Source organism: Accipiter gentilis, chromosome 5 (assembly GCF_929443795.1).
Source record: "Accipiter gentilis chromosome 5, bAccGen1.1, whole genome shotgun sequence".
Classification (NCBI taxonomy): domain Eukaryota; kingdom Metazoa; phylum Chordata; class Aves; order Accipitriformes; family Accipitridae; genus Astur; species Astur gentilis.
Window position 1 is genome coordinate 17,880,652 of NC_064884.1, and position 24,912 is coordinate 17,905,563.

A 24,912-nucleotide genomic window follows, 5' to 3' on the forward strand; every position below is an offset into this window, starting at 1 on the left:
AATCAGAAAATAGTAGAGCAGGGGAGAAATCTGAGACTTCCAAAAATAAATATTGGGGTGAAAATTGGAGAAGAAAAGCTGTCTGGGCATGGGGACAACAAACCGTTTAATGGCAGTCACAAAAGACTTGTGAGGAGACTGATCTTGAGATGAGAATCTGAAAAGGTTTGTGTAGGAATGACTTTGTCCAAGCAAGGAGCTGTCCAGTAGTGGAGCAATGATCAGGCTGTGGAGGGACAAAAGAAGATTCTCAATGCAAAATGTAGAATTAGGCATGGCTTGTGCAGGGCAGATCAATCGCCAGACACAGGGGAGAAAAGACTGAGGAAGACAGTCATTAAAGGAGCAGCAGAAACCCCATCTGAAAGATCAGTCTTAAAGGACATACCACCCCCCCCAATGCTTTCAATACAGCAATACATAAATATGAGCTATCACATGAAATCTGTGGTTCTAGGCTGTCACAGCATGCGGGGGGGGGGGGGGGGAAGCTTGAATTTAAATTGTTCTTATCTCAACCCACAAGTTTTACTTTTTTTACTATTCTCCTCCCCATCCCACTTGGAGGGGGGAAGTGAGCGAGCAGATGCATGGTGCCAAGTTGCTGCCTGGGCTTAAACCACAACAGTAGTTCATCTTTATTGCCTAAGGTTCACTTTTAATTCCATGCTGAATATACCAGAGGACGCAGCAAGGAAACATGCTGATAAATCAGCACATTATATGCAAGGTAACTAGTAAAAGGGTAAACTTGGTAACCAGGAAGAGGTGCTGGTACCTCCTCACACAGAGCTGGCTGCAGTTGCTGTGTCTGAGAGGTGGCTGGCTGAAGGGCAAAGTTGACTCCTGCTCCCGCTGCTAAAATCTGCCATCTCTTCCCTTGCCCGAGTACAGCACAGCAGTTGCAGGGCTTGGTTCATCTGCACTTTGCCTTTCCTCCTCTCGCTGCCAGGCTGTGTAGGCCTCCTTAAGTCCTAGGAGATCCTGCTCTGACAGCAGCTACTGTGTCTCAGAGACCGTGGGGGCCTTTTCTCCCAGTAGGTAGTAATTTGGGCATGTACTAAAGACAAGGACTTAAATTCAGCTGAAGGAAAGATCGGTTTAGATGTAAAAATGCAATGAAATTAATCTCTTAAGGAACAAGTTTTTAACTCATTTCAGGCTGGCGTAGCAATCAATTGCAGTCACCTTTGTACAATTCCTATACCACGTTTGGTGTTTCACGACATTTGCACTTTGGGGCAGCTTTCTCTTAAGTTATACTGTTTATTTTTTAGGAAATTAAAAGCCTACAGCTTATGTTTCTCAAGTGTGTAAATGCCTGCATACCCTGGCAATGTCTGCACATCTTGCTTGGAAAATTGGGAGCAATTAGAGTCTCTCAAAGGTGGTGTTTTTGGCACTTGAGCACTTTTCAAGTACAAAATCTTGGCATTAGTTACGCAGTTTAATTTGGCTTTTATGTTTTTGACTTGCTGGTTTTCTTGCTTGAATAGTTTAATGGGGGTTAGCACTTGACAAAATAGAGGGTCAAGGAAGAGAAAGGGCTTTCTAAAGAAAAAAACCAATTTGTCCAAAAAATTGCTGAACTATGACCTATCATGTAGAGTGCACTTCTATCCATATTTTTCTTTGCAGTTTCTGAGTTTTACTGCTTGAATCATCCATTTGTGTTTTTAATGCACTTTATATACATGAGAAGGAGTGTGCCTGCTCACAGGCTGGATGGACTGCTCTCCCAGAACCCCCTCCCTGCTTGCTGCAGTATAACTACTTGCTTTTCTGGGATCAGGGAGTTATGGCAAAGCTGGAATTTTCCATTCTGCACCGTGAATGCAAAGAAACTCATTGTTGAACGATCAATATTTTTTCCCAAGCCTTGGAAACCCTGCAGAGGTTCAGCCTTCAGGAAATTATTATTTTCCCTGCAAAGAGAGCCCTTCATTATGAGCTGATAATTAAAAGCTGAAGCCTAATGTACTCCATGGTTTTCTTTCAACTCAGACTGTACATACCAAGCCAGCAGTTTTCAGGACTGAGTTCTCCAAGATACAGCATCTGAGTGAGAAAAGAAAAGTGAAGTAACAAGGGCTGCATATAAGCTATGCCTAAAAAAAAAAGAAGAGCAGCTGTGGGGGGTGTACGTTACAAATTTCAGCACATTGTTTTAAAGAAAAACCTAAGAGAGCAAATGTTGTGCCACGAACAGAAACATAAGCTGATATGTCTCTTGTATCAGTTTGTATTCCAGTACTTTTATAGTTGGACAATGTCTGCTGGTGAAGATGAGTGTAGTTGTGTAATCCCACTTAGAGCAGCAGGGAGCTGATCATCTCATGTAAGTGGGTTTGTCCATGCTTAGCAGTAGTGAGGAAAACCAGGATCCCACCAAGAGACTCAGGCCAGGAGTAGAAAAATTGCTGATTTCATTCGGTGTCTGAACTCTGCCTGAAGCTGAGCGCTTGTTTAAAAAAACTGGGGAGGGAGAGTACAAGACAAACATTTACCGCAGGAAAACTGGAGGTGACTATGTGAATAGGTAACTTTTTTACAAAGTACTGTTACATGTAAAATGAGAATCATGCTGCAATTCTTAATAATAGTAATATAACATATTCAGATAAGAAAAAAAGATTTTGAAATCTGTGGAATTACACAGATGTAATGTGCACAAACAAACATGCAGTCATCCTAGCAGCACTTCACTGCTGTCCCTCCCCTAACTTTTTCTGGTTTTTCTTCTCTGTAACATGTGTCTTTATGGTACAACCTTACGTTCTGTCTTCCAAGGTCCTTACCAGCTGTTACTCAAGCTGTACGCAGGAAAAGGTTTGCTGAGCAAAAAAGGCCATATGTAAGGAATGAGGGAAGACTTTCTGGAGTTACCCTGGGGTTAACTGAAGTTTTCTGTCATCCACCATTTCTTATTCAAATGTAAACAGCAGGTGGTCTTCCCTGCCTTCTCTTTCCACTTTGGCAACGTGTTCAAACACAAAGCAGTCTCTCTCTCACAACTTTTGGTAACTTTTCACCAGCTAATATGATAACAGCTCCCCCCGCCTTGCTGAGAGGCAAACAGAAGCATATTTTTGGAATAATTATCTTATCACATAAGCAGTGAAATGTTCTAATTCTGTTATGAGCTGCAATTTCCATTGTTTACTATAGGAAGAAAACATCATTGAATAATCTTAACAGCCACAAAAGAAATAAGGAATAGTCTAGGCAATAAATCATACACTGCTATATATGCAGTGAAGCATAGCAACAGCATAAAGGATCTTCTTTCTTTTAGAAAGTCTGTGTTTCCTTCCTTAGCCTGAATTCTGAGTATGCCTTGGCATCCTTGCATGCTGCCCAAAGGACAGGCAAGTTGTTCTGGAGGCCATGAGCCTGATCTCAATGATTTACCAGTATAAATCATCAGTATCTCCACTAAAATCACTGGGACCTGATTGTGGGGGTTTGTAAGTTGACTAAACTCCATTGAGATCTGTTGAACCATGCTGCTTTGACCCTGATGATGTGCCCCACAGAAATCCCAGCTGATGTAATTGCCCAAGCCCAACAGAGTTCACGTATAACTGATGGTGAGAAAAACATTACCCTTCCAAGACCAAAATCTGTTGGAAACCCTCTGAAGACCTTGAAAAGCTCCCAGTGTCTCCACACTGTAATTAATATCAGCCCAGGAGGTCTGCAGGGAACCTAAAGCCAAACCGTAGCAGAGTCAGGTTCATACTTGCCTGGTGTAGTAAATGATGTCAGCTTTATGAGATCTGATTCCTACAGCATGATTTTCAAAAGATCCTGAGACAGTTACACTGCCATTTCCTACTGCATTTCAAAGGGTTATTGAGCACGTGTACTAGACACTTAATTTCAGTAAACCTTTACTGCTAATACATCAAAGGTATGGGCAAACTGCGTACTCGCCATTGTTGCTAGTACATATTTTTAGTGGCAATGTTGAAATAACACATTATCAAAAAATAAAGAACAGAATAATCTGTTTCAGATGTTCAACACGTCACTAATTGGATTTGGCTTGGTTGGTTTCCTATTTTTCTGGTGTTGCTTTGGAGTTGGGTTTTTTTGCTAATAGGTTTTCTGAAATAAACACTAGCATAACAATGAAAAATTATCAACCAAAACCTGGGATAAATTCACAGTAGCTTCTACTAACACTGAAAATTCAGTAAGCACACTGTTTGATGGATGCTGTTAAAGCAGACTGTGGCAGAAATTTCATCAAGAAATTTTTGAGACAAAATTAAACCTCTCTTTTGCCAGGATAGAAAGATGGATGAAGTATTTAAATGCCAGGCTGACTGATGCCTTAGCAACTGAAAGTGATGGCCTTCTGTTGGGCTGTTTATGTTGCTCAGGTGGCTTCTGGCAGCTAAGGGGCTGGTGTTAGCATTTAGAAGATGATCATTCAGGACATGCAAGACAATGAAGTTTCACTGGAATAAATTAGAGGTCACTGGGAAAAGAATGAAGTTCTCTGTTTCAGAGTTGTCAATTTTTTTATGTTATTCAGTGCTGATCCTGATCTGGGCTCATCACTCGGTTCTGTGCAATCTGTGGTTTTTTTCTCTGAACATATGAAAGGCTGAAAAAGAGATGATGCCTTCTCTGATAAGATCTGCCAGCCAAATAAGTTCTCTGTGTACTTGGAAGGGTGTTCTGGGTTTGTCACATGCAGAAAACTGCAGTCCTCCCCTGCTCCCAACAGTTACTTTTTGCAGGTACATGTCACAGTGGTGCTCATGTACTGAAGTCTAAATAAGATGACTGTACAGTTCCTCTCCTCTGCCTTATAGCTACTTAATATGAGCACTGCTAATGAGAGAGAGAAGCCATGGTGCTATGGATTTTAAAAGGAAAAGTCAGTATCTTCTTTCTTCATGAAAGATAAAACTGTTTTGTAATCATAGATGTTATCACAGCCTTCTAGCTTTCAACTCAATTAAAAACTTGGAACAGCAAAAAGAATTTGAAGACTGTTTCTCCTCTGGATTATTTTGTATAGCCAGAGGGCATAGAAAGAGCCTTTTACTGCAAAGGAAGCTGCAGCTTGTGAAGGAGGTGTGGTTGCCTTAAGGAGAGGTGATTTGTGTTACATACAGAGCTGTGTTTGCAGCTGAAAACTGGCTTTCTCACACTGAAAGATGTTAGGCTAACTGCTTTGCTGAAGCCCATTATGAGAGATCTGGACCCTGAATGCTTGGCAAATTCTGGGGCTTGATGCTTAACACATCTATACAGCTGGAGTTGGCATTGCTCCACTGATGTTGGCCTCTTCAGGGGGTTGCACTGATTTATACTGGCTATAAAATACCCTCAAAGTGCAATTCCTTTAGAATCAGAAAGATACTAATGTATTGTAGTTGCATTTGCCTGAGATTATTTTCAGAGCAATGAATGCTGCAAAAAGTTTCCAGATTTATTCTATATTTGAACCACCTGAGAGGGATAATCTTCCAAGTTAAATGTATGTCTGGTGTGCAAGCAATGTGAGATGGTGCCAAAGAGACTTGCTTTGCAAGCTGAAGACCATGCATTGTCCGCAGTTTTTCTCTATAATCAATGTACTTAATTAATCAGCTGCACACTGAGAAAGTGCAAGGTGGCTGATTGCTTTAATCATTAAGCAGTGGTATTAATTTTCACTTAAGACATCATCTGTGGAAAGTAAATTAAGTTGAAATGAGAAATGCACAGGGGTGGAAGAGAGCAGATAAGGACATTTCTGCATCAGTTCTGGCTGGCGCTTTTGAAATTAGCTTGTGCCTCTCTCCAGGGTTCTCCAAGTAAATTTTTTAAAAATATTTTCTTTTATTGGGCAAGAAAAGTAGAGAAGAGATGTTAGGCCTCACTGTTTGCCATTGAGGGACCTGGTATTGCTTTGTTTTGTGGTTTTTTTTTTTTATTACCTCCCTTTCTGTAGACCAATTAGCTTTTGGAACTGGCCCAAAATCTTCTACTAGAACAATATTTTTGCTATATACTTTGTTTTATATAATCAAAGTGTCCATGGGAAAATAAAAGTGAAATATTGTTATTTTGGATCAGTTCAACCACGTTTTAGATATTTGACTTCTAGAACACGCTGAATTAAAACAGCAGCAACAAACTTCCACTCTGGTGCATAGTCCACTTGGGACAACGGGGTCAGATACACAGTCCCCTGGAGGCAGTGCATGCTGTGTAATTTTAAAACCAAGTTCAATAAAATGAAATAAAGAGCTGCTGTTTCTTCAAAGTAGAAATACCACATTGTGGGCCAAAAAAGGCAAAAACATTTTTGAAGATTTTTCTATTTGGAAGCTGTGTTTAATTTTCTGTCTTTCAAAGAATAGCTATTTTAACTGCTCATACTGTTTGAGACGCTAACCAGTGTTGAAATCCTTCAACGCCCATCAGCATTGAAATGGAACTTAATTAAAATTCATGCAATAGTTACATTTTGGCTACCAAGGTATCACCAGGGAACTCTGAATTACATGGTGCACGTGGGGAATGCTAGTCCCTCACAAAGCTTCATCAAAATTTGACAGGTGTTAGGGAGAGACTTTCAGGCCCAGTAATGATTTTGGCAAGGAAAGTCTCAAACCCACTATTAGCTAGTGGGCATGCAACTGGTTTCAAAAGGAGAGTTTTGGCCAAGCCCTTTGGATAAGCCAAACTTGCAAAAGAGGAGAGCAGTGAGACACGAGGAGTCCACTTTCTTCTGCAGAACCGTAATAGACTAAATACAGTAGATAAAAATGCAGATGATCTCCATACTTTAAACACCTCTTCTTCACTGTGCCTGTAAAATAACTTGGTTCATTTGAAATTAATTAATTTTTTTTTCTGTCCTGGCACTTCATCTTGACATGGTTGGTTGCTTTGCATTGTTTGATTTTAGTTGTATGCATTTATGTTCTCCATATTAATATTTTTCTTCTCAGTAGCTATGTAGGTGGTTAAGATATTTTTAAACGCCTGCCCTAGTTCAGATTGCTTTGATTTAAATATAATGTTCTTTGCTTCTGTTGCATTCCCAACAGAAGCAATAAGCATAATGAACATCTCTTGCAGGGGAATGGAATAGCAGTGCACAATGTCTAATAAAATGTTGGCCTCACTGAAGTCACTGGTAGTTTTTCCATTAAGTTCAGAGCAATCAGAAATTTGGCAGATCATATAAATAACAGGTTGGTAATGTTTTATCTACTGTGTATTTCGTTTTTTTAATCATCACAGTAAGAGACATAGGCTTCCCAGCTTCAACTGGGCAAGTAATGATACCAAGAGCTGTGGAAACATGGCTGCCCAGGATAAGATGTTTTACTGTAGAACAGGAGCTTGTATTTGATGAAACTTCAGCCACTTCCAGTGCTGTGTAAGTGAAAGTTAAATGGATATGGTAGTGCATCTCCCAGTTACACGTTCTCTGTGTTCTCCTTAACTCATAAGATTTGATGTAGATGGGGGATCGCTGGAAATGTTCTGCAGACAGGTTGTGGTCAGGATTTTATTGAAGGAGGTGAATCTCGCTTTGAATATGTACAAAGGAGAGCACAAAGGCTCTGCTGTGTTCAAGGACTTTATAATTTCAATGCTAGCACATGCTTTTTAGTATTACTTATTGTGAGAAACTAAATCACTTTAATTCAGCGGCATTTAACTCAGTTGCAGAGTTAGTCAACAGTGATACCATGTCTGGCTAATGCAATTGTGACTCTTTCTTTCAGTCAGCTAATGATGTCTGGGGCATTTCTTAAATTTACTCATCCAGTAAATTACTGTGAAAATATTAGCTGTGATCAAATATACTAATCTTTAAAAGAAGAACCTGGAATGATCATGTACTATTTAAAAGCATAAACACTTGCAAAATGTAGTGTGTGGATGAGAATGTCTGCTGTGAAGATTGTACTTTCTCTCCCTGAAATTTTGGATTTAGCTGTCCATTGGTTTTGCTGATTCCACGTGGAATACACAATGCAATTTTTTTAATTAATACAAAAGTGTATAAATTGGTCCATTAAAATCTCTGAGAACCCAGCATGTCTTGACAGATTAATCATTAATACTGCCCTGGGATGCTCTCAAACTATGCTAATGAGGTCAGCATGCAACTGGAATAAAACAGACTAGATCTTCGTGACCTTTTAACTCTAAGGCACGTAAATCAACCTGTGTTTGCTTTTTGTGACTCAAGAAATGTAGATAATAGTTTGCATTGTGTATTTTCAGTCTCTGCTCTGAAATATTCACGTCCTTTTGATTCACCTACAATGTCACTTTTATGTGCCCATTCATCACCTTCCACATTCATGAAATTTAGGTGAAACACCAGTTGAGCAGTTGTTAACGGTTTCTTCTCTTGTTTGCTGAGAAACCTTTCAGAAGAAGGCAAATACCCAACCACTCTCCTGCCTCATCTGTTCTTACTTTTAGTTCCTCTGTATCACCAGAATAGCTCTCCCTGTCTTCCCCTCTCCATAACCAACATGGACCAGGCCGGTCTGTTGTAGCTAGCTCCCCAAACCATCTAAGCCACTTTGATGTCCCTCTTTGCAAAGCCTCAGTTTTGTAACAATAGATTGGTGTAACCTGTTAAAGTGGTCATCCTTAATATCCCACAAGTTTCCTTTAGAAGTGCCATTATAACTACATGTCCATCATTCCTGCACTTTGCTGTGAGCATTGCTGATAATTGATCAGTTCTTAACAGCTCTGACTGCGATGCCTTTGTAGTCACAGAGAGCAATGTGGGTGCCAACATCTGCTAGCCATGCACAGCAGCAGGGAAGTGGCTGCTCTTTGCCCAAACCATGTCATGCGAAATGACTGGATTCAAATGACTGCTGAGTTTGTACCGCAAACTATGAGCTATAGATTTTCTTGGACTGATGGAAAAAATTGTCCCTTATCCGCCACATGCCGCTTGAGACCTTTATGCTGGGTGTGATCTGAGTCCTGCCTGCTGTGTTTGGTGGGAGAGCCCGTAGCAGATTTTGGTAGACTTTGGATCGGGCTTATTGAAGGGAGCAAGAGGGCTTAGCTCCCCTTCTCTTCCAGCTCATCCATCCAAGAGGCTGTAAGCACTGGCTGCCATCAAAATGCTACAAACACAACCTTTACTGCAGCTCGGCACCCAACGCATATTTGATATACTGACAAAGTTGTCAGTTATTTCTTACAGGAATATAACTAAGAATAATGGACCTGAACCTCATTTCTCTGCTGCCAGCTTTATACCTCTATTACTTTCTCAACTTCAGTAGGTCACACTATAATACATAATCAAAGTATCTGAAGGGGAAAAAAATCCATGTATTGGAAAGGGAATGTGGGCCAGGTTTTTAATAAAATGGAACACTAAAACTAGATGAAATGTGCGTTCATAGTGTTTTTCAGTAAAAGTCATTGCACAATTTGTATTTGCTATTATGATAAAATAATCCAATGGCTCGTATATCTGTAGCCACTCAGATGCCAGTTTTTTTCTCCCCTCCTGCCTCACCCTCCCTGCCCTGAATTAAAGAAATGAAGGAGTTCATTCCATAGTCTGAAGCTTTAAAGCTTTAAATGTCCTACTTGCCCTGAAAATCTTTAACAGTAACTAGTTGCTTAATTTATTTTTATTTTACTAATATAATTGTCTTAGCAATATGCCTCCCTGTGAACATTCAGTACCCCCTCAGTATGTTGTAGGCATAGCTTAAAGATTCTTGTGCACCCCCTCTGAAAATTAATGAATGTTTGGCTGAGCAGAAATAGGTTTCTTTTTTTTTTTTTTTTTTTTTTTTTTTTTGTAGGTTAAATGCTTTTGCCTTCAGAGCTCTGGTTCTAAGTAATTAACAACTGGTGATGTGCTTATGTTTCCTCCACATCAACCTGAAAATTGTGGAGCAGGCTAAGAATGCCAAGAGGTGAACTGTGAAGCAGCCTCTTTATTATAAGCACAAGTTCATTTGGTTGCTTGCTTTTTCACAGAGTCTCATGCCTGCCTCAATTTCTTACACTTTTTCCTATGTCAGGTGAAGATGCAGGGGAGAGGAAATGGCGGATATTTCAATAAGCTAGTTTTATTTATAAAACTTTGTTAGGGGAAAAAAAATAATTCTCCACTTAAAAATTCTACCTAGCCTAAATTTTCTCTGAGCCAAGCATTAGCAGACAGCTGCAGAGAGTTAGATGGCGTTTAAGCTGGATGCATTTGGACTTTCATTTTGTTTCCTGGGAAAACATTCAACAGTCTTGGTACTTAAGAATGGAATTGATAGGGGGTTTTGTGCTTTTTTTTTTTTTTTTTTTGGATGTATACCTGTGTGGTATACATCACTGCTGTACTGCCCAGGTGCTTTATCCCCATGTGAAATAGAAGAGATTGTTTAGCCACAGCCTTTCTTTTTGAAGATGCTCGCATGCTGAAGAGCACCAGTCAGCAATGTAACTCATGGTGGTTTTCTGATTTTGTCTTCAGGGGAAGTAGGAAGGAAACTAGTGGGGAAAAGAGTAAAATAAGAGGTTGTGTGACATTGTAGTGCCAAGTGGTATGTGGAGAGAATCATCAGTTACTTGACAAAGGAAATCTGTTTAACGTAGAAAAACACAATGTAAGATGATCTTAGTGAGGCTATTTGTCTTCATAAATGTAACTTTAAAAATAGTGCTACCTTAATGAAGATAAATACAAATGTTAACATGAGACTCCATGGTTTTTTTCGTCTGCATTTTTTTTGTTTGTTTTTAAACCTAAAACTAGTTTTTTCTTGATGCTTGATGAGTGTTGAGGAAATTGAAGTAAGATCTTTTTCAGTAATAACTACAAAATGAAATCACCATTGCAGTGTGCTCTATGCTTGCTTATTTTGTAGCCAAGCTGGTCCTCTGGTGAATACCTGAAACTGGAATACCAGGAGGACTTATGGGCACCTCAGGTATTATTCAGGACCCAGCACGCTTCTCTGCTCCATCCATTTTCAAATGATGCTCTGATGTATTATTTGGTGGCTGTTTTGAAGAGGAGGATGGCAGAAAAGTCTGCTGCTGTCTTATTCATTATTCAAGATCTGGCTGGTGTTGTCTGGCTGAGTAGTTTTACTTTTATGATGTACCTGTAAGAACTGGGTAAAAGGCTTACATTTCTGGAGGGAGATGACAGTATTCACCGGCAGTGAATTTGCTCTTTAAAGTTAATATTTTTGAACACAGCCCATTACTTTGTCGATATATTCTTGGTGTTGACAAGGTCTTGAATGCAGCTCTGAATTTGCTGGGTAGTAGTATAGGGTATGTAAATTAGTTCACGTAGAGGCAGAGCTATTTAAGAAGTTGCAGGGTTTTTTCATTTCCATTTAAAAAACCAACAACACACAAACCAAAACAAAATACAATAGCATGCTTCCCGTGGCAGAGGGGAGAAGGCTTACTGTATGACTATTAACTTAGCAATGGTGCCTCTTTTTCATTAATGACCTTTAAGCCTTACGGCACCTCTCCCAGGCAAAATATCATGTTGCCTCCTTTTTTGCCTCCTGGTGAGCATATTCCATTTTCTTAAGCTTGTGTGTACAAAACTGAATTTCATTTTTCCACCATATGACATTCGGTGTTATTTTAGTACAGTTTCTGCAAGATGTTTTATGTTGTAATTTGAGCTCAGGGGTTTGCTCGCTCTTTGGATCAGTAAAGAAATCAAACAAGGAAAAGGTATCTTTCTGCCGCAGATCTCTCAGGATTTGCAGTTGCCTGAAGGTAGTAAGACCAGATGCCACCTGTGTTAAAAATGTTTCTCTTCTTTTAAAAGATAACAAATCTCTGGGCTAAGTTCACCAGTGCTTTAACGTCACAAATAGAATCAGGCTGTGGCCAGTGGAACATATGTCTTTAATTGTTTGTCTTGTGGACTAGCATGTGAGCATAGGCATATTTCTTGAGTTACGGAGAAAAAGAGAAGTATATGTGAATTGGACTTCAGAGGCTTGCTGCATTATTCAAGGTACATAATTTTATTACAGATCTGAGCAACACATGGGACAAGTGATTTATTGTTATTGTCATATTTTACATGATGAATGTTTTACACAGAAGATTTTACTGCATGTATTTTAAAAAGTACAGGGCAGTTCTTTGGAAAATGCTAGTCTAAGCTTATTTTTAAGGAAAGCAGAATTTTATACACAGGCAAAAGTAATCTGTGTCGTGGCATGCAAGCCATTACTTAACAAATGATTGAAAGAATCTCATCATCTGATCCAGTACTCTTCTGTTAGCATCTTATTTGGGGTAGAGGCTAGAAGGCAAAAACAGAGATATGCCTTAAAATAAAAAACCATTCCTCTCTGTAATAGCCTTTTTATTATATAATAGATATTATCTATAAGTAATTGTGTATAAATGGTGACTGATAAACATCAGGTGCAAATCGCTTTGCAACAATGAACTAGTTTTGATTGAACACGAGGAGTAGAATTAATCTCATTCTAACACTGTATGCCTAATGACTAGTCTAAGGCTAGACTGCAATCTGTGATCAGTGCCGAAGATTGGTGGCTTGAGTTGCTCCCTGGACAAAAGACCAGGAAACTACCTTAGATATTGAAACGCAAATATTAGATACTTCAAGTCCAAGAAAAGTAACTACCAGTAGACTAGTTTGGCATTAAAACTGGAAACTGAATCACCTGAATTGAAAAGCAAAATGTTTTCATTTCAGTGTGCTGTTGCGAGTCCTCATCTGCACTGGTTTTGGTTGCCACTTCCCAGGTTCCTACCCTGATTCAATCTCCACGTTAGCAATAAATTCCCTCTTGGTGCCTGCTGGGGAGTCCAGCCTGTGGAGGAAGATGGCAGACCACAAATTATAATATTCACTTCCCAAAACACAGGATTAAATATTTTAGCTATCTACCAAAGCAGTTCCCTTTTTGGTCCAGTGTTGAAACAGATTTAATTTGTCGCTGGTTTATGCTTTAAAAAAAACCAAAAACCCAAAACTCAAAAAAGTTGAGGTTTAGGTATTTGGGGATTTGGTCTTTAAATTAGGAACTTGAAGCAGTCAATTGGCACTTATCGCTGCTGTTTCGTTACCCATTTCACTGCTTCCATAGTGTGGGCAGAGTATTCCTTCATGAAGCTGAAACTCGCTGTCTTTTCTCAAAGACCCTAATGAAGGTAAATTGTGCAGTCAGCAGTTGTTTTTTTTCCAAGAATTCTTCTTAACTTTGCACTTTGTGGATGGTTCCTGCTATATTAGGTGTCTTTTTCCTTTGGGTCCAGTGATCCAAAATCAACAGAATAAGAGCTACAGGATGTGGAAGAGTGCTGCACAACTTTGTCTATAGCCTGCCTAAAGCAACCTTTCAATAAGCAGGCATTCAGTTACATGGGACATACAGCAAAGCTGTGGTCTGCTGTAGGGTGGCTGAATCATTCATGCTGGAATCCCTTTGCCTGTTACTACTCTGGACGAGAGTGGTACATCTGTACAGCTAGAAGGGCTTTTCCATCCATAATTCTTTGCACAAGGGAATTCTAGAGTCAAGAGTGGTTGATACCTTCCATGAGGTGCTTGCATGTCTGATGATGTCCTGAAAAATCAGCCTCACCAGACCCCCTTTGAGCTTAGGGTCTATGTAAGTAGGATTGCATTTCTTCCAGATAGGGAAAAAAACCACAGCTAACTCATGACTGAGTTTAAATTCTCGTCTGTACAGTCTTTTTAGAGTGAAAACAGAAGTTCTGACTGACTAAGAAGTTGGCAATATATTGAACTAATTACATTTAGTACTGCGTTAGACCACGCTGTGGCAGTACACTCTCCCCTCCCTCCCCCCCATCCCGCCAGCAGGAAACAAAACTTCTCCAGGCAGGGAGAAGAGGAAAACAAACTACACCCTGGAGGCTGCAGGTTGAAATTTGAACTGGCCAACTGAGATGCGCCAGGAACACCGAGGTGACCCTCCTGGCCAGTAGGGATTAGATGACCACCGGTCAGATTGGACAGGGGTATAAAGGGGGTCCCGCCGGAGGACACGTTGGAATCAGTCCTCCTGGGAGGAGCGGGTCTGCTGTCGGGGACTCCCCCTCGGGTCGGGGGACCGTCCAAGGTAACTCCTCAAGGGAGGGAGCCCTCAGCTTTTACGTGAGCGATATGCGTGTTTTGAGCCATCCCTTTAAATGTTGGGGATTCTTAAGTCGGCCGTGTAGTATTAATTCCCTTTACATCATTGAGCCTGTGGTTTTATAAAATGTTACCGGACTTCTAACTAACTTTTGCTGAAGAATAAATCTGAGTTTTAACACCTATTGGATTTGGTTAGTTGTCCATCCATAACGCATACCTACCTGAAAGAAACAATCTGAAATCACTGGAACTAAGCTTAGTTATTTGCAGTCTGCATAGTTTCCAGGCCATGTCTAGTCCAAGGCAGTAGTGTAAGAAAGTTTCTTTAATTTGTGATTGCAATGCATTTCTCTCCAAAGCTTGCCAAGCTAGAGTCTGTGACAGAGTAGGGTTTAACTGCTAATTAAATTACTTGGAGTGAGTGATCATTTCTGTTTTGACTTTACCATAGGATGTGGTTCTCCAGCTTGTCCTGCTAGGACTAGATACTGCACTCGTTAATAAAGAACAGGACTGGATCTTCTGTTCATGAGCTAATTTCTTTTTACTGCCATGTATCAGATGAAACCTGGCCCCTTGCACAAATCCTTGTCACAGCTCCCTTGGACGCTGCAGAATCCAAACTTCTTCTGTTACATTAAGATGGGATGTCTGGGCCACATGGCTTTAGCCAGGCACGCTGGGTGAGGCCCAGAGTCTTCTAGCTCAGGATCCTGCCCCCAACAGCAGCCAGTAGTGGATGCCTGGAGAGTGGTATGGTCACTAAGTCAGAGACTGTGTGATATCTATCTCATTATGGCCGCCCAGCTTCTAACATTCACTGTTTCATGGACTGTTGGAGAAGGAGGAAGCATAGCGTCTAATACCCCTTCCAGATTTATCTTCCGTTAATTTGTCTAACCACTTTTTGATTTCATTCAGGCTTTTAACCTCTGTATTGCTGGGGGGCAATAAATTTTGTAACTCATTACATGTTTTGTGGATAAGTACTTCTTGTTTTCTACTGCTTCTAAATCTCCCCTCTGGTAATTTCTATGGATTCCTACTAGTTCTTGTTATTATGAGCAGTAGTAAATAATAACTCCTTGTCCACCTTCTCTGTGCTCTTCATGATTTGTAGACCACTGTCAAATTCCCCCTCTTCCCCTGGCTGAAAAGTCATGTTCTACTTACTCTTAGCTCATACAAATCTATGCCATTCAAAGTGCTATGTAAGCAGTTGTGGTAATTAAAAGAGGTAAATTAAACATACATCTGGGCACAGAGACTTAGAGGCACTGTAAAGTTGTGGCTTTATTGGAAGGCATCTTCAGACTGAAAATCAGGGCCCTAGTGGAGGCCCTGATTGATATGGAGATCAATAAGGATGCTCACAAAGGGATTCAGCTATGTCTGAGCTGGAGAACAGCATCAAGCCGCCTGATAGGCATTCTGCAAATCTCTGCTCCATTCAAATGCTGCAGAATATTTATCGTCCATGCTGAATATAAGCAACCAGGCTTTCTGAAATGATCACTCAAAAAAGTCACTGTACAGTAACTTCAAAGATACTTAGTTTTACTCTCCAAGGATCAAGGACAGTGTTATCCCTGTTTTATTCTGGCACAATTTTGGGGGAGTTAGGGGTTTTGAATCCAAAACCCAAAGACTTTGGTGCTACCAATGGACTGTCTATTCCTGTACCCCAGGAACTGAGAATCTGCTGAAGGGAAATGTTTTTAGGAGCAAAGCTATTCATACACGAGTCTCAAATTATCTTCGATAGCATGCTCAGCCAAATCTTAAAAAGAATGCAAGTACACATTAATTAAGAATTAACATAATTCTGTTCCTTGAGTATCGTGTTTATTAAAATATAAACTGTGAACATACACTTGAGAGGAAGCTTCTAAATATTTTTAAAAGCTTAATTTTCAGTCACCCTTTATTTTTTCATTGAGAGAAGAAAGAAGACGGCACTTGACTTTCTAAAACTTTCCATTTGCTTCTCAGATACAGCATCAAAAAGTTGCTGAGTGCCCTTAACTCTGCTGACAGGGCAAAATCAGGAATGATTTAGATTTATATGAAAAGCAGAGACATGGGATGACACTTTCAAAAGCACCTGAAAGCCACAGTTGTGAAGCTGTTCAGACATCTAAAGGACCAAGAAAATATGCAAAGGGATTTTCAGGCATATGTGCTGACCATTAACATTTTCACATATGAATTTTGAGAAATTTACATTCTTAGGCATTGAAATGCTTTTAGAAATCTGACTGTTGTAGTACCACAAATGAGTTTTTAAAAAATAATTTGATGATAGAAGACCCAAGTGTCTGGTCACTTCTACCAGTTTGGAAAATTGGATTTAACCTTTGTCCTGCCACACCAAGTAGTGTAACACCTAAATACTCTTGTAAGTGTTGATGAACAGTCCCTCAATAATGACATGAGCTGTTGCGAAATTCCATGCAGGGAAGGACGACAGGACACCAATATGATGATCAACGTCGCCAATTTATTGAGCCTAGCTGATCATTCTTATACAATTCTCTAAGTTCCTAAGAAGCTTTGATTGGCTGCTACACGCAAGCATTTAGTGTCCACACGTACAAGCATAAAATGTGATTGGTTATGTCGACACTGTACACGCGTACAAACATAAGGTATAGTTGGTTATACTAACTCTGTACATGCGCATAAACATAGGACATAATTGGCTATATTAACTAAAACATGCAAAACTTGTCTCAGTCTAATTGGTCAAGATAAACTGCCAAATTGAGGTTGTTTGTGCCAAGTTCCCTCTGTTGTGGAATGTGCACCTGTGTTTTTCTAATTGGGATCTTTCTTTTTCTGTCTTCTTGTTTATTCTGTTCAAGGCCTTCTAAAGGTGTCTGGAATGCTCTTGTGATGGTGAGCTACTTTCAGGCCCAGTCACTAAGTTCCATATAATTGACTCCTACATCTCCCCCTTTTTTGTTGTCAATTAACACAGCCTTACTTGATCTATCAATTAATTTTTAAACACATTGCAACATACAAGGATGAACCATCTGTACATTCCTGTGCCGTCTTGCTCCGCAAGCTCAGCCCAGCAATCAGTAGGTGTCAGCTTTATGTGGGCGTCCCCGTGGAGGCAACAATGGCCTTGCTGTACACCAGCCTGATGCTCTTCAGAAAATCCCGGTATTTATACATTTGCAGAGGAACGGATTTCACCACACGTGGCCAGCGGATGCCAAAATCTGCCTCAGTTGCAACCTATGACACATGCACTCGCTGGCCAGGCGCGCTGCATGAGTCATAGTTATCTTGTCTGCTGGTTCATGGGCTTTGTGATGTGGTTGCAATGCACAGAGAATCTTGACCTGTTACGTTGGCCAAGGTGACCTACACGTTAGTTTTTGGCTGAGGTGGTATTCATATTGACGCACCATCTAGGATGTTGCAGATGATGATGGTCGTACAAATCAAGCGGGAGTGCATTGTGGGCCTGTATCTGTGGAAACACAAGCATAATCTCGCCCCCAGGTTATTAGTGGAAATGGACCTTGCCATTGCCCTGTTTCTAGATTCTTAACTAAAACCATGACCTTACCCCTAATTTTGGCTTTTAGATAACTTTTCTTGTGGAGAGAGATTCCCTACTCTTTTTTTTTTTTTTTTTTGGGGGGGGGGGGGGGGAGGGGGTTGTTTTTGTTGTTGTTGTTGGGTTTTGTTTGTTTGTTTTTGTTTTCCATCAATTAACAACTAGTGTATTGCCCTTTGCAAAGATCTATGAACACAATTAATTAAACACAGTAAAAGCAACATTATACCTAATAAAATACATAAGAATAAAAGACTGTTCAGGTAATGCCGATGACACACAAAAAGAGGTTTGATTAATAGCTTTAGCTAGTGACACCCAAACATTCTTACTGTCCCACAGCATTAAACAATGTGGATCAGTCACCGGTGTCACTATCATGCTGCTTACTACAGTCAGTGTGTTCCATAACAGTCTCAGTATAAGGTTTCAAATTTATGGGTAAATCAGGAACATATCTGCCAGGCATGGATGGTGTGATTTTTTGTCCAATTGCTGCCAAGGCTTGCCATCCCGGTGCACTTAGTTGGCTTGTAGAAGTTAAGCTTTCGCTGCCCTGCAATAAATCCAGCAGTGGCTGTAGGTCTGTATTTGTAATACCACAATAAGGTTGAATCCACTGTAGGTCTCCAACAAGTTTTTGTATGTCATGTATGTTTCAAATGCCCCGGTTGACCACACTGATAACACGTTAAAGGGCCTTCGTGTGGACCGTGGTCTCCTTTTCCCTGTTGCACCATTGGTCGTAACGCTACGGTGAGTGCTGCAGCATGAGCTTCAGCATGTATTTTTGCTTTCTCCTGTTCTTGTATTATAGTAGCCAAATCCTCGTTTGCAGTATTTGAATCAGGGTATATGCTAGGTATAATTTGTTCATGTTGAACGGTGGTATCTGGGGGCTGTTTTCTCGTAGGCGGATTTTTACTCACTCCCTGATTCTGTAGGGTTTCCTTTAATCGTACGGTTAGGGAGGCTTGGGAACTGTCAGATGGCTGATTAATATCGGCAGTCCCAGGGAGTGGAGCAGTGGGCACAGGAGCAGGCGGACAAGCTCCAAAAAGTCTCTCTCGCAGCATTATGTTTTTCTCCCCGCTTTTCCCCTTCACTTGTGGTTGGAGAGAGAGCAGCAAAAGCAGACGCAGACACTTTACGATCTGCTTTCATTTCTTGCAGAGTTGTCTTAATCAATTTCCATGAAGTTGCAAGACCTTTAACTTCTTTAGACCTGTCACTAATTTCATCCCATAGGGAGGTTCTGATAGCTTCCCAGGTACTAGGCTCAAAAGCTGTACCCACACTAATTAAAAGGTTTCTGTCCTTGCTCCATTGTAGAAGCCGCTTTAAACAAGCGTTATCATATTTTTTGCCCCTCTCTGAGAGTATATGTTGGAGGAGCTTAACTACCGTTTCTTCTTCTTTGGAAAGTGCAGACCCCATCTCCTCCCCCGACCTCTCACCTCCTTTACGGGTGAGTCCTTTTTAATATCCGTCTCTGTTTTTTTAACCAGCCTCATAAATGTCTTTACGGCTGCCTTTTCCTTCGCAGATGCTGTGATATCCATGCCACCTTTTATCATGTAAGCTTACGATTCCTGCCTCTCTCGAGCAGCCCGGCGCTTTCTTCTAAGCCCACCGGCATCCGCAGCAATCTCACCCGCCTTTTCAGTCGTTAGCGTTCCCCTCTTGTTCCTTACCGGATCACATTGGGGTCACCATATGTTGTGAAATTCCATGCGGGGACGGATGACAGGACACCAATGTGATGATCAAAGTCGCCAATTTATTGAGCCTAGCTGATCATTCTTATACAATTCTCTAAGTTCCTAAGAAGCTTTGATTGGCTGCTACACGCAAGCATTTAGTGTCCACACGTACAAGCATAAAATGTGATTGGTTATGTCGACACTGTACACGCGTACAAACATAAGGTATAGTTGGTTATACTAACTCTGTACATGCGCATAAACATAGGACATAATTGGCTATATTAACTAAAACATGCAAAACTTGTCTCAGTCTAATTGGTCAAGATAAACTGCCAAATTGAGGTTGTTTGTGCCAAGTTCCCTCTGTTGTGGAATGTGCACCTGTGTTTTTCTAATTGGGATCTTTCTTTTTCTGTCTTCTTGTTTATTCTGTTCAAGGCCTTCTAAAGGCGTCTGGAATGCTCTTGTGATGGTGAGCTACTTTCAGGCCCAGTCACTAAGTTCCATATAATTGACTCCTACACTGAGCTCTCACACCACCTCACAATTAGCCACACTGTTTGGAAACACTAATGGTCCACAGGAGGCTTTGCACTCCAGAAAGCATGTTTCCCCAGGCTTGCTGGTGTGGGAAATGGCACAGCACAACAGGGACCAGTTTGCGTCCGGATGCATCTCGCAGAATGAAGAGGACAAAGTTTGCTAATTATTTTTGGCTCCCCCTTCAATTTTTGTTCCACTCTACCCTGCATATCTGTTTTTCTGCTGGCTTACTGAACTTCTTGTGTTTTGCAGAATGCCAAAGCCAGCTACGACTTCAGCAGTAATGATCCCTACCCCTACCCCCGCTATACAGATGACTGGTTTAACAGGTAAATGGATTTTGATCAACCTGCTCTTCACTTTGTTTTGCTTAAGAAATTATAAGCATTTGCTGGTATTTGTGGAATGCCTGTTTTCTGCTAAATTCAATGGTTGCCAAAACAGAAGCTGCAGTCTCACTACTGTTTGAAAATTAGAGGTTGCTTATGACTTCATTTTTTTTACATAATCTCTAAATAGCACTGAACAACTATTTTGTAGTTTATGAATGAAGTTGCTGCTTCAGAAATGTATATATATTTAGATTGTTTGAATGGGTGATAGCCACATACCTTTTTCTGTCAGCTATCCTAGGACATTACGGTAACCCAAATCAGTATAGGCTGGTTTCCCATCTACTGTGTCTGAGGCAGTATCACTGCTAGCTAGTTTTAAAAGGTGTACGCTGGAGACAGAAAAAGGTTTTGCAGGGGAAAAGTCTTTTCAGCTAGTTGTAGACTAAGAAGGCAGAAAAGCAGCAAGGTGTAGAATGACCAGTTTAAAAATTTAAATCTTAAATTAGGTTCTGAATCATTTGTCTTTTCACCGTGATTTAAGGACAGTGTACATGGGTAGCATTTCAGGGCTGATTCTGGGATATTTCTAGCTGCTGGAGGAATTAAAGTCCACATACACCAACCAGGAACCTGTTCTATTGTGTTTATAAACCTGGAATCAACAGTGCAGCTGTGCTTGTTGTGTTATTTCTTCTGAACATGTCATGATTGCCCAAGACCCACTCCTCCGTCAGTATGTTCTGAACTTAGCTGGTTTACAGCAGGAGAAGGTTTGGTTCTCAAGGTATGGTATAAATAAAAATGGCCCCAAAGAAAAGGCTTCATATTTTAGAAAGTGTGACCTTTTTTGTTTCCCTAAACTAATTTTTTCTTAAAATGGAACAGAAACACATTTTGACAATTTTTTAAAAAACACGTGTGCCCTGAGTTCTGCATCTGTCCCATGAAAAAGCCCTGTCTTTCAGGTTCCTAGCAAGATATAGTCCAAGGCACATCTATAAGGTGTGTTTATTACCTGGTGATCTCAGCATCCAGAATCTCTGGCTCTGCAGCATACTCCCCAGGGTCTCAGGCATGTTCTGGCTTGGATTTGCAAAAATTGTTAAAGGTTATTTTCAAGGAAATTTCCAAATGTCTTCTAAATGTAAATGTAATTGGCGTTGCCAGCATTTACATAGCAGCACCACTGAGGATCTGAAAACTCTTAAAGGTTTCGGGGCTCAGTCTCAGTGCTTGCTTATCAAAAAATATTTCAGGCCTATTTGATGTGGTTTTCATCTCCAACTCAGTATGGCTGTATTGATGGCCTCTGAGTTTTGTATGGGGTTTTTTTTGTTTTTGTTTCTAAAGAAATCAATTTTAGTTCTGTCAAGAGTGACACAACAAAGAAGTGGAGCAGCTGTGCTTCCACCTCAGGCACAGGCTTCCTGGAATGGATCAAACAGATTTAGGAGCTGTGATGTCCTCCTTTGTAGTACTGCCATTTTTCAGCCAAAGCAAGATGCCAGTGAGATTTCTCCTTCATTTCGGGAAAGGACATCTGATACTTTTAAACTAGTTTGAATCCAATTACTGAATGGAAAGTTGGAGAAAGACTAGGGCTCTAATTTGTGAATCATAAATCACAGAATGGTTTGGGTTGGAAGGGACCTTAAAGATCATCTAGTTCCAACCCCCCTGCCATGGGCAGGGACATCTTTCACTAGATCGGGTTGCTCAAAGCCCCATCCAACCTGGCATTGAACACTTCAGGGGATGGGGCATCCACAACTCCTGTGGGCAGCCTGTTCCAGTGCCTCACCACCCTTACAGTGAAGAACTTCCTCCCTACATCTAATCTAAATCTACCATCTCTCAGTTTAAAGCCATTACCCCTTGTCCTGTCACTACATGCCCTTGTAAAAAGTCCCTCTCAGGCTTTCTTGTAGGCCCTGGTTAGTTACTGGAAGGCTGCTATAAGGTCTCCCTGGAGCCTTCTCTTCTCCAGGCTGAACAACCTCAACTCTCTCAGCCTGTGTTCATAGGGGAGGTGCTCCAGCCCTCTGATCACCTTTATGGCCCTCCTCTGGACTTGCTCAAGCAGGTCCATGTCCTCCTTATGTTGGGGCCCCAGAGCTGAAAACAGTACTCCAGGTGGGGTCTCACGAGAGCAGAGTAGAGGGGCAGAATCACCTCCCTCGACTTGCTGGTCACGCTTCTTTTGATGCAGCCCAGGATACGGTTGGCTTTCTGGGTTGCAAGTGTACTTGCTGGGTCATGTTGAGCTTCTCGTCAACCAACACCTCCAAGTCCTTCTCAGCAGGGCTGTTCTCAATCCATTCTCCGCCCAGCCTGTATTTGTGCGTGGGATTGCCCCAACCCATGTGCAGGACCTTGCACTTGGCCTTGTTGAACTTCATGAGGTTTGCATGGGCCCACCTCTCAAGCCTGTCAAGGTCGCTCTGGACGGCATCCCTTCTCTCCAGCGTGTTGAACGCACCACACAGCTTGGTGTCATTGGCAAACTTGCTGAGGGTGCACTCAATCCTACCGTCCATGTTGCTGACAAAGGTATTAGACAGCGCCAGTCCCAATACCAATCCTTGAGAAATGCTACTCATCACTGCTCTCCACTTGGACATCAAGCCATTGACCGCCACTCTTTGAGTGCGACCATCCAGCCAATTTCTTATCCACCGAGTGGTCCATCCATCAAATCCATGTCTCTCTAATGTAGAGACAAGGATGTCATGTGAGACAGTATCAAACACTTTGCACAAGTCCAGGTAGGTGATGTCAGTTGCTCTTCCCTTATCCACAAACGCTACCGAATTTGTCAGGCATGATTTGCCCTTAGTGAAGCCACGTTGGCTGTCACCGATCACCTCCTTATTTTCCATGTGCCTTAGCATTGTTTCCAGGAGGATCTGCTCTGTGCTTGCCAGGCACAGAGATGAGACTGACTGGCCCGTAGTTCCCTGGCTCTTCCTCTTTTCTCTTTGTAAAAGTGGGGGTTATGTTTCACCTTTTTCCAGTCAGTGGGAGCTTCCCTGGACTGCCACAACTTCTCAAGTGCAATGGATAGTGGCTTAGCCACTTCATCTGCCACTTCCCTCAGGACCCGTAGATGTATCTCATCAGGTCCCATGGACTTGTGCACCTTCATGTTCTTTAGATGGTCTTGAACCTATCTTTCCTACAGTGGGCGGTTCTTCATTCTCCCAGTCCGTGCCTTTGCCTTCTGCATCTTGGGCTGTGCGGCCAGAGCACTTGCTGATGTAGACTGGGGCAAAAAAGTTGTATTGTATAGTGAAGGTCTGCTGCCTTTCTTGCTTTATTTATGCAATGGATATTTGTAGGAGAATGATATCACTTAGCTCTGGAGCAGCATGGAGGAAAATTAAATTCAGCTTCAGTGGGTGATGGTAGCTTCTGTCATTTTCAGTGTGGAACTGCATAAAACAAGTGTGTTCTGCCAAGTCCCATTAACACCGATTGTGCTAACAAGTATTTTGTAGTGGGGCACAGTTTACAGGCCTCGCATGTTATGGAAGGTGGCCCTGGAGGCAGAGTTACCTCCTAAAGTCTCTTAAAATGGGCCTCAAGCATCCTGGATGTGGCAGTGGTTATGGTCTCTGGCCCCAGGTGCCTCTGGCTAACTTCAGGCACCCAAGTGAAGAATCGAGGGTGAACAGCATGGTCACCTGTGACCCTATCTGTAACTATTGAGAACAACACGATTCAGGTTTTCAGAGAACTGCAACATTTTCTTGTATTTATTTTCTTGAGGGGATGGGGAGCTCAAGGCAGCAAGTCAGAAGGAGAAAAGCAATGCAGAAATTGCTTTGGAGATTTCCATTATTCTTTCCAGAAAAAAATGATATGTAGAAAGTATAGCATTCTTTGTCATGAGCCTTGAGGTGTCTTTGGTGAGATAGGGTATTTTCTGCCTTCCAAGGTAAATCATGGAAGCAAAACATTCAGCAAAGCATCCCTTTCCTGCCTGCACAATTCAAGAAGGCTTTAATTTAAGATGCAAGATTACATGTTTTCTTCAGGCTAAGATGCAAACCAACACACCATACCCAGCTGTTCAGCAGTACTTGTGACTGTATTTTTCTCTGTGTATTTCTTTGCTATACTGTTAATCAAGCTGATATGTTCATATATAAGCTATTGTCATAGCTTCTGACTCCTGAATTAATATTATTAGTGGTAGGTTACAACTGTCTGCCTGTGACAGTCTGTCTATCCATATGTGTAGCTGCACAGGAGCGTCTGGATAGAGAGTAGTTACACGGAAAAGCCATTCAGAGAAACCTGCAAAAAAGGCTCCATTTTGCTCAGTTTGCCGTCAGTGATATATCTCCCATTGAATTTTATGCATGCAGGAGGATCCGACTCAAAATAGAATAGTGTAGTATCCCTTTTTCCATAAAGAATGCATTTCTATGTGAGCAATTGAAGTGATTTGTGGAACAAGAAGCAGAGGACTGTTTTTTAAAGAGATGAACCAAGGGCTTTTGTGAGCTGCCAGCTGCATGTGTGAAGTGTCATTAGACTTTAAGAAAAAAAGGGAGAGGTTTTTGCTTGGAGTATCTTATTAATTGCAGCTGCTCTGCTTGTAAGCACAGATTCCCCTGC

General features: G+C 41.3%; 2 protein-coding genes across 2 annotated transcripts in view; both read left to right on the forward strand.

Annotated features, from left to right (window-relative positions):
- The window catches only part of SNRPB2 (small nuclear ribonucleoprotein polypeptide B2), a 303,056-nt gene that overhangs the window by 217,439 nt on the left and 60,705 nt on the right, over nt 1–24,912 (forward strand). The window lies entirely within an intron of this gene.
- The window catches only part of PCSK2 (proprotein convertase subtilisin/kexin type 2), a 112,697-nt gene that overhangs the window by 56,706 nt on the left and 31,079 nt on the right, over nt 1–24,912 (forward strand). Inside the window, exon 6 of the mRNA XM_049800149.1 lies at nt 20,207–20,283. Within this exon, the coding sequence (XP_049656106.1) occupies nt 20,207–20,283 (77 nt within the window). The remainder of the gene's footprint in view (nt 1–20,206; nt 20,284–24,912) is intronic.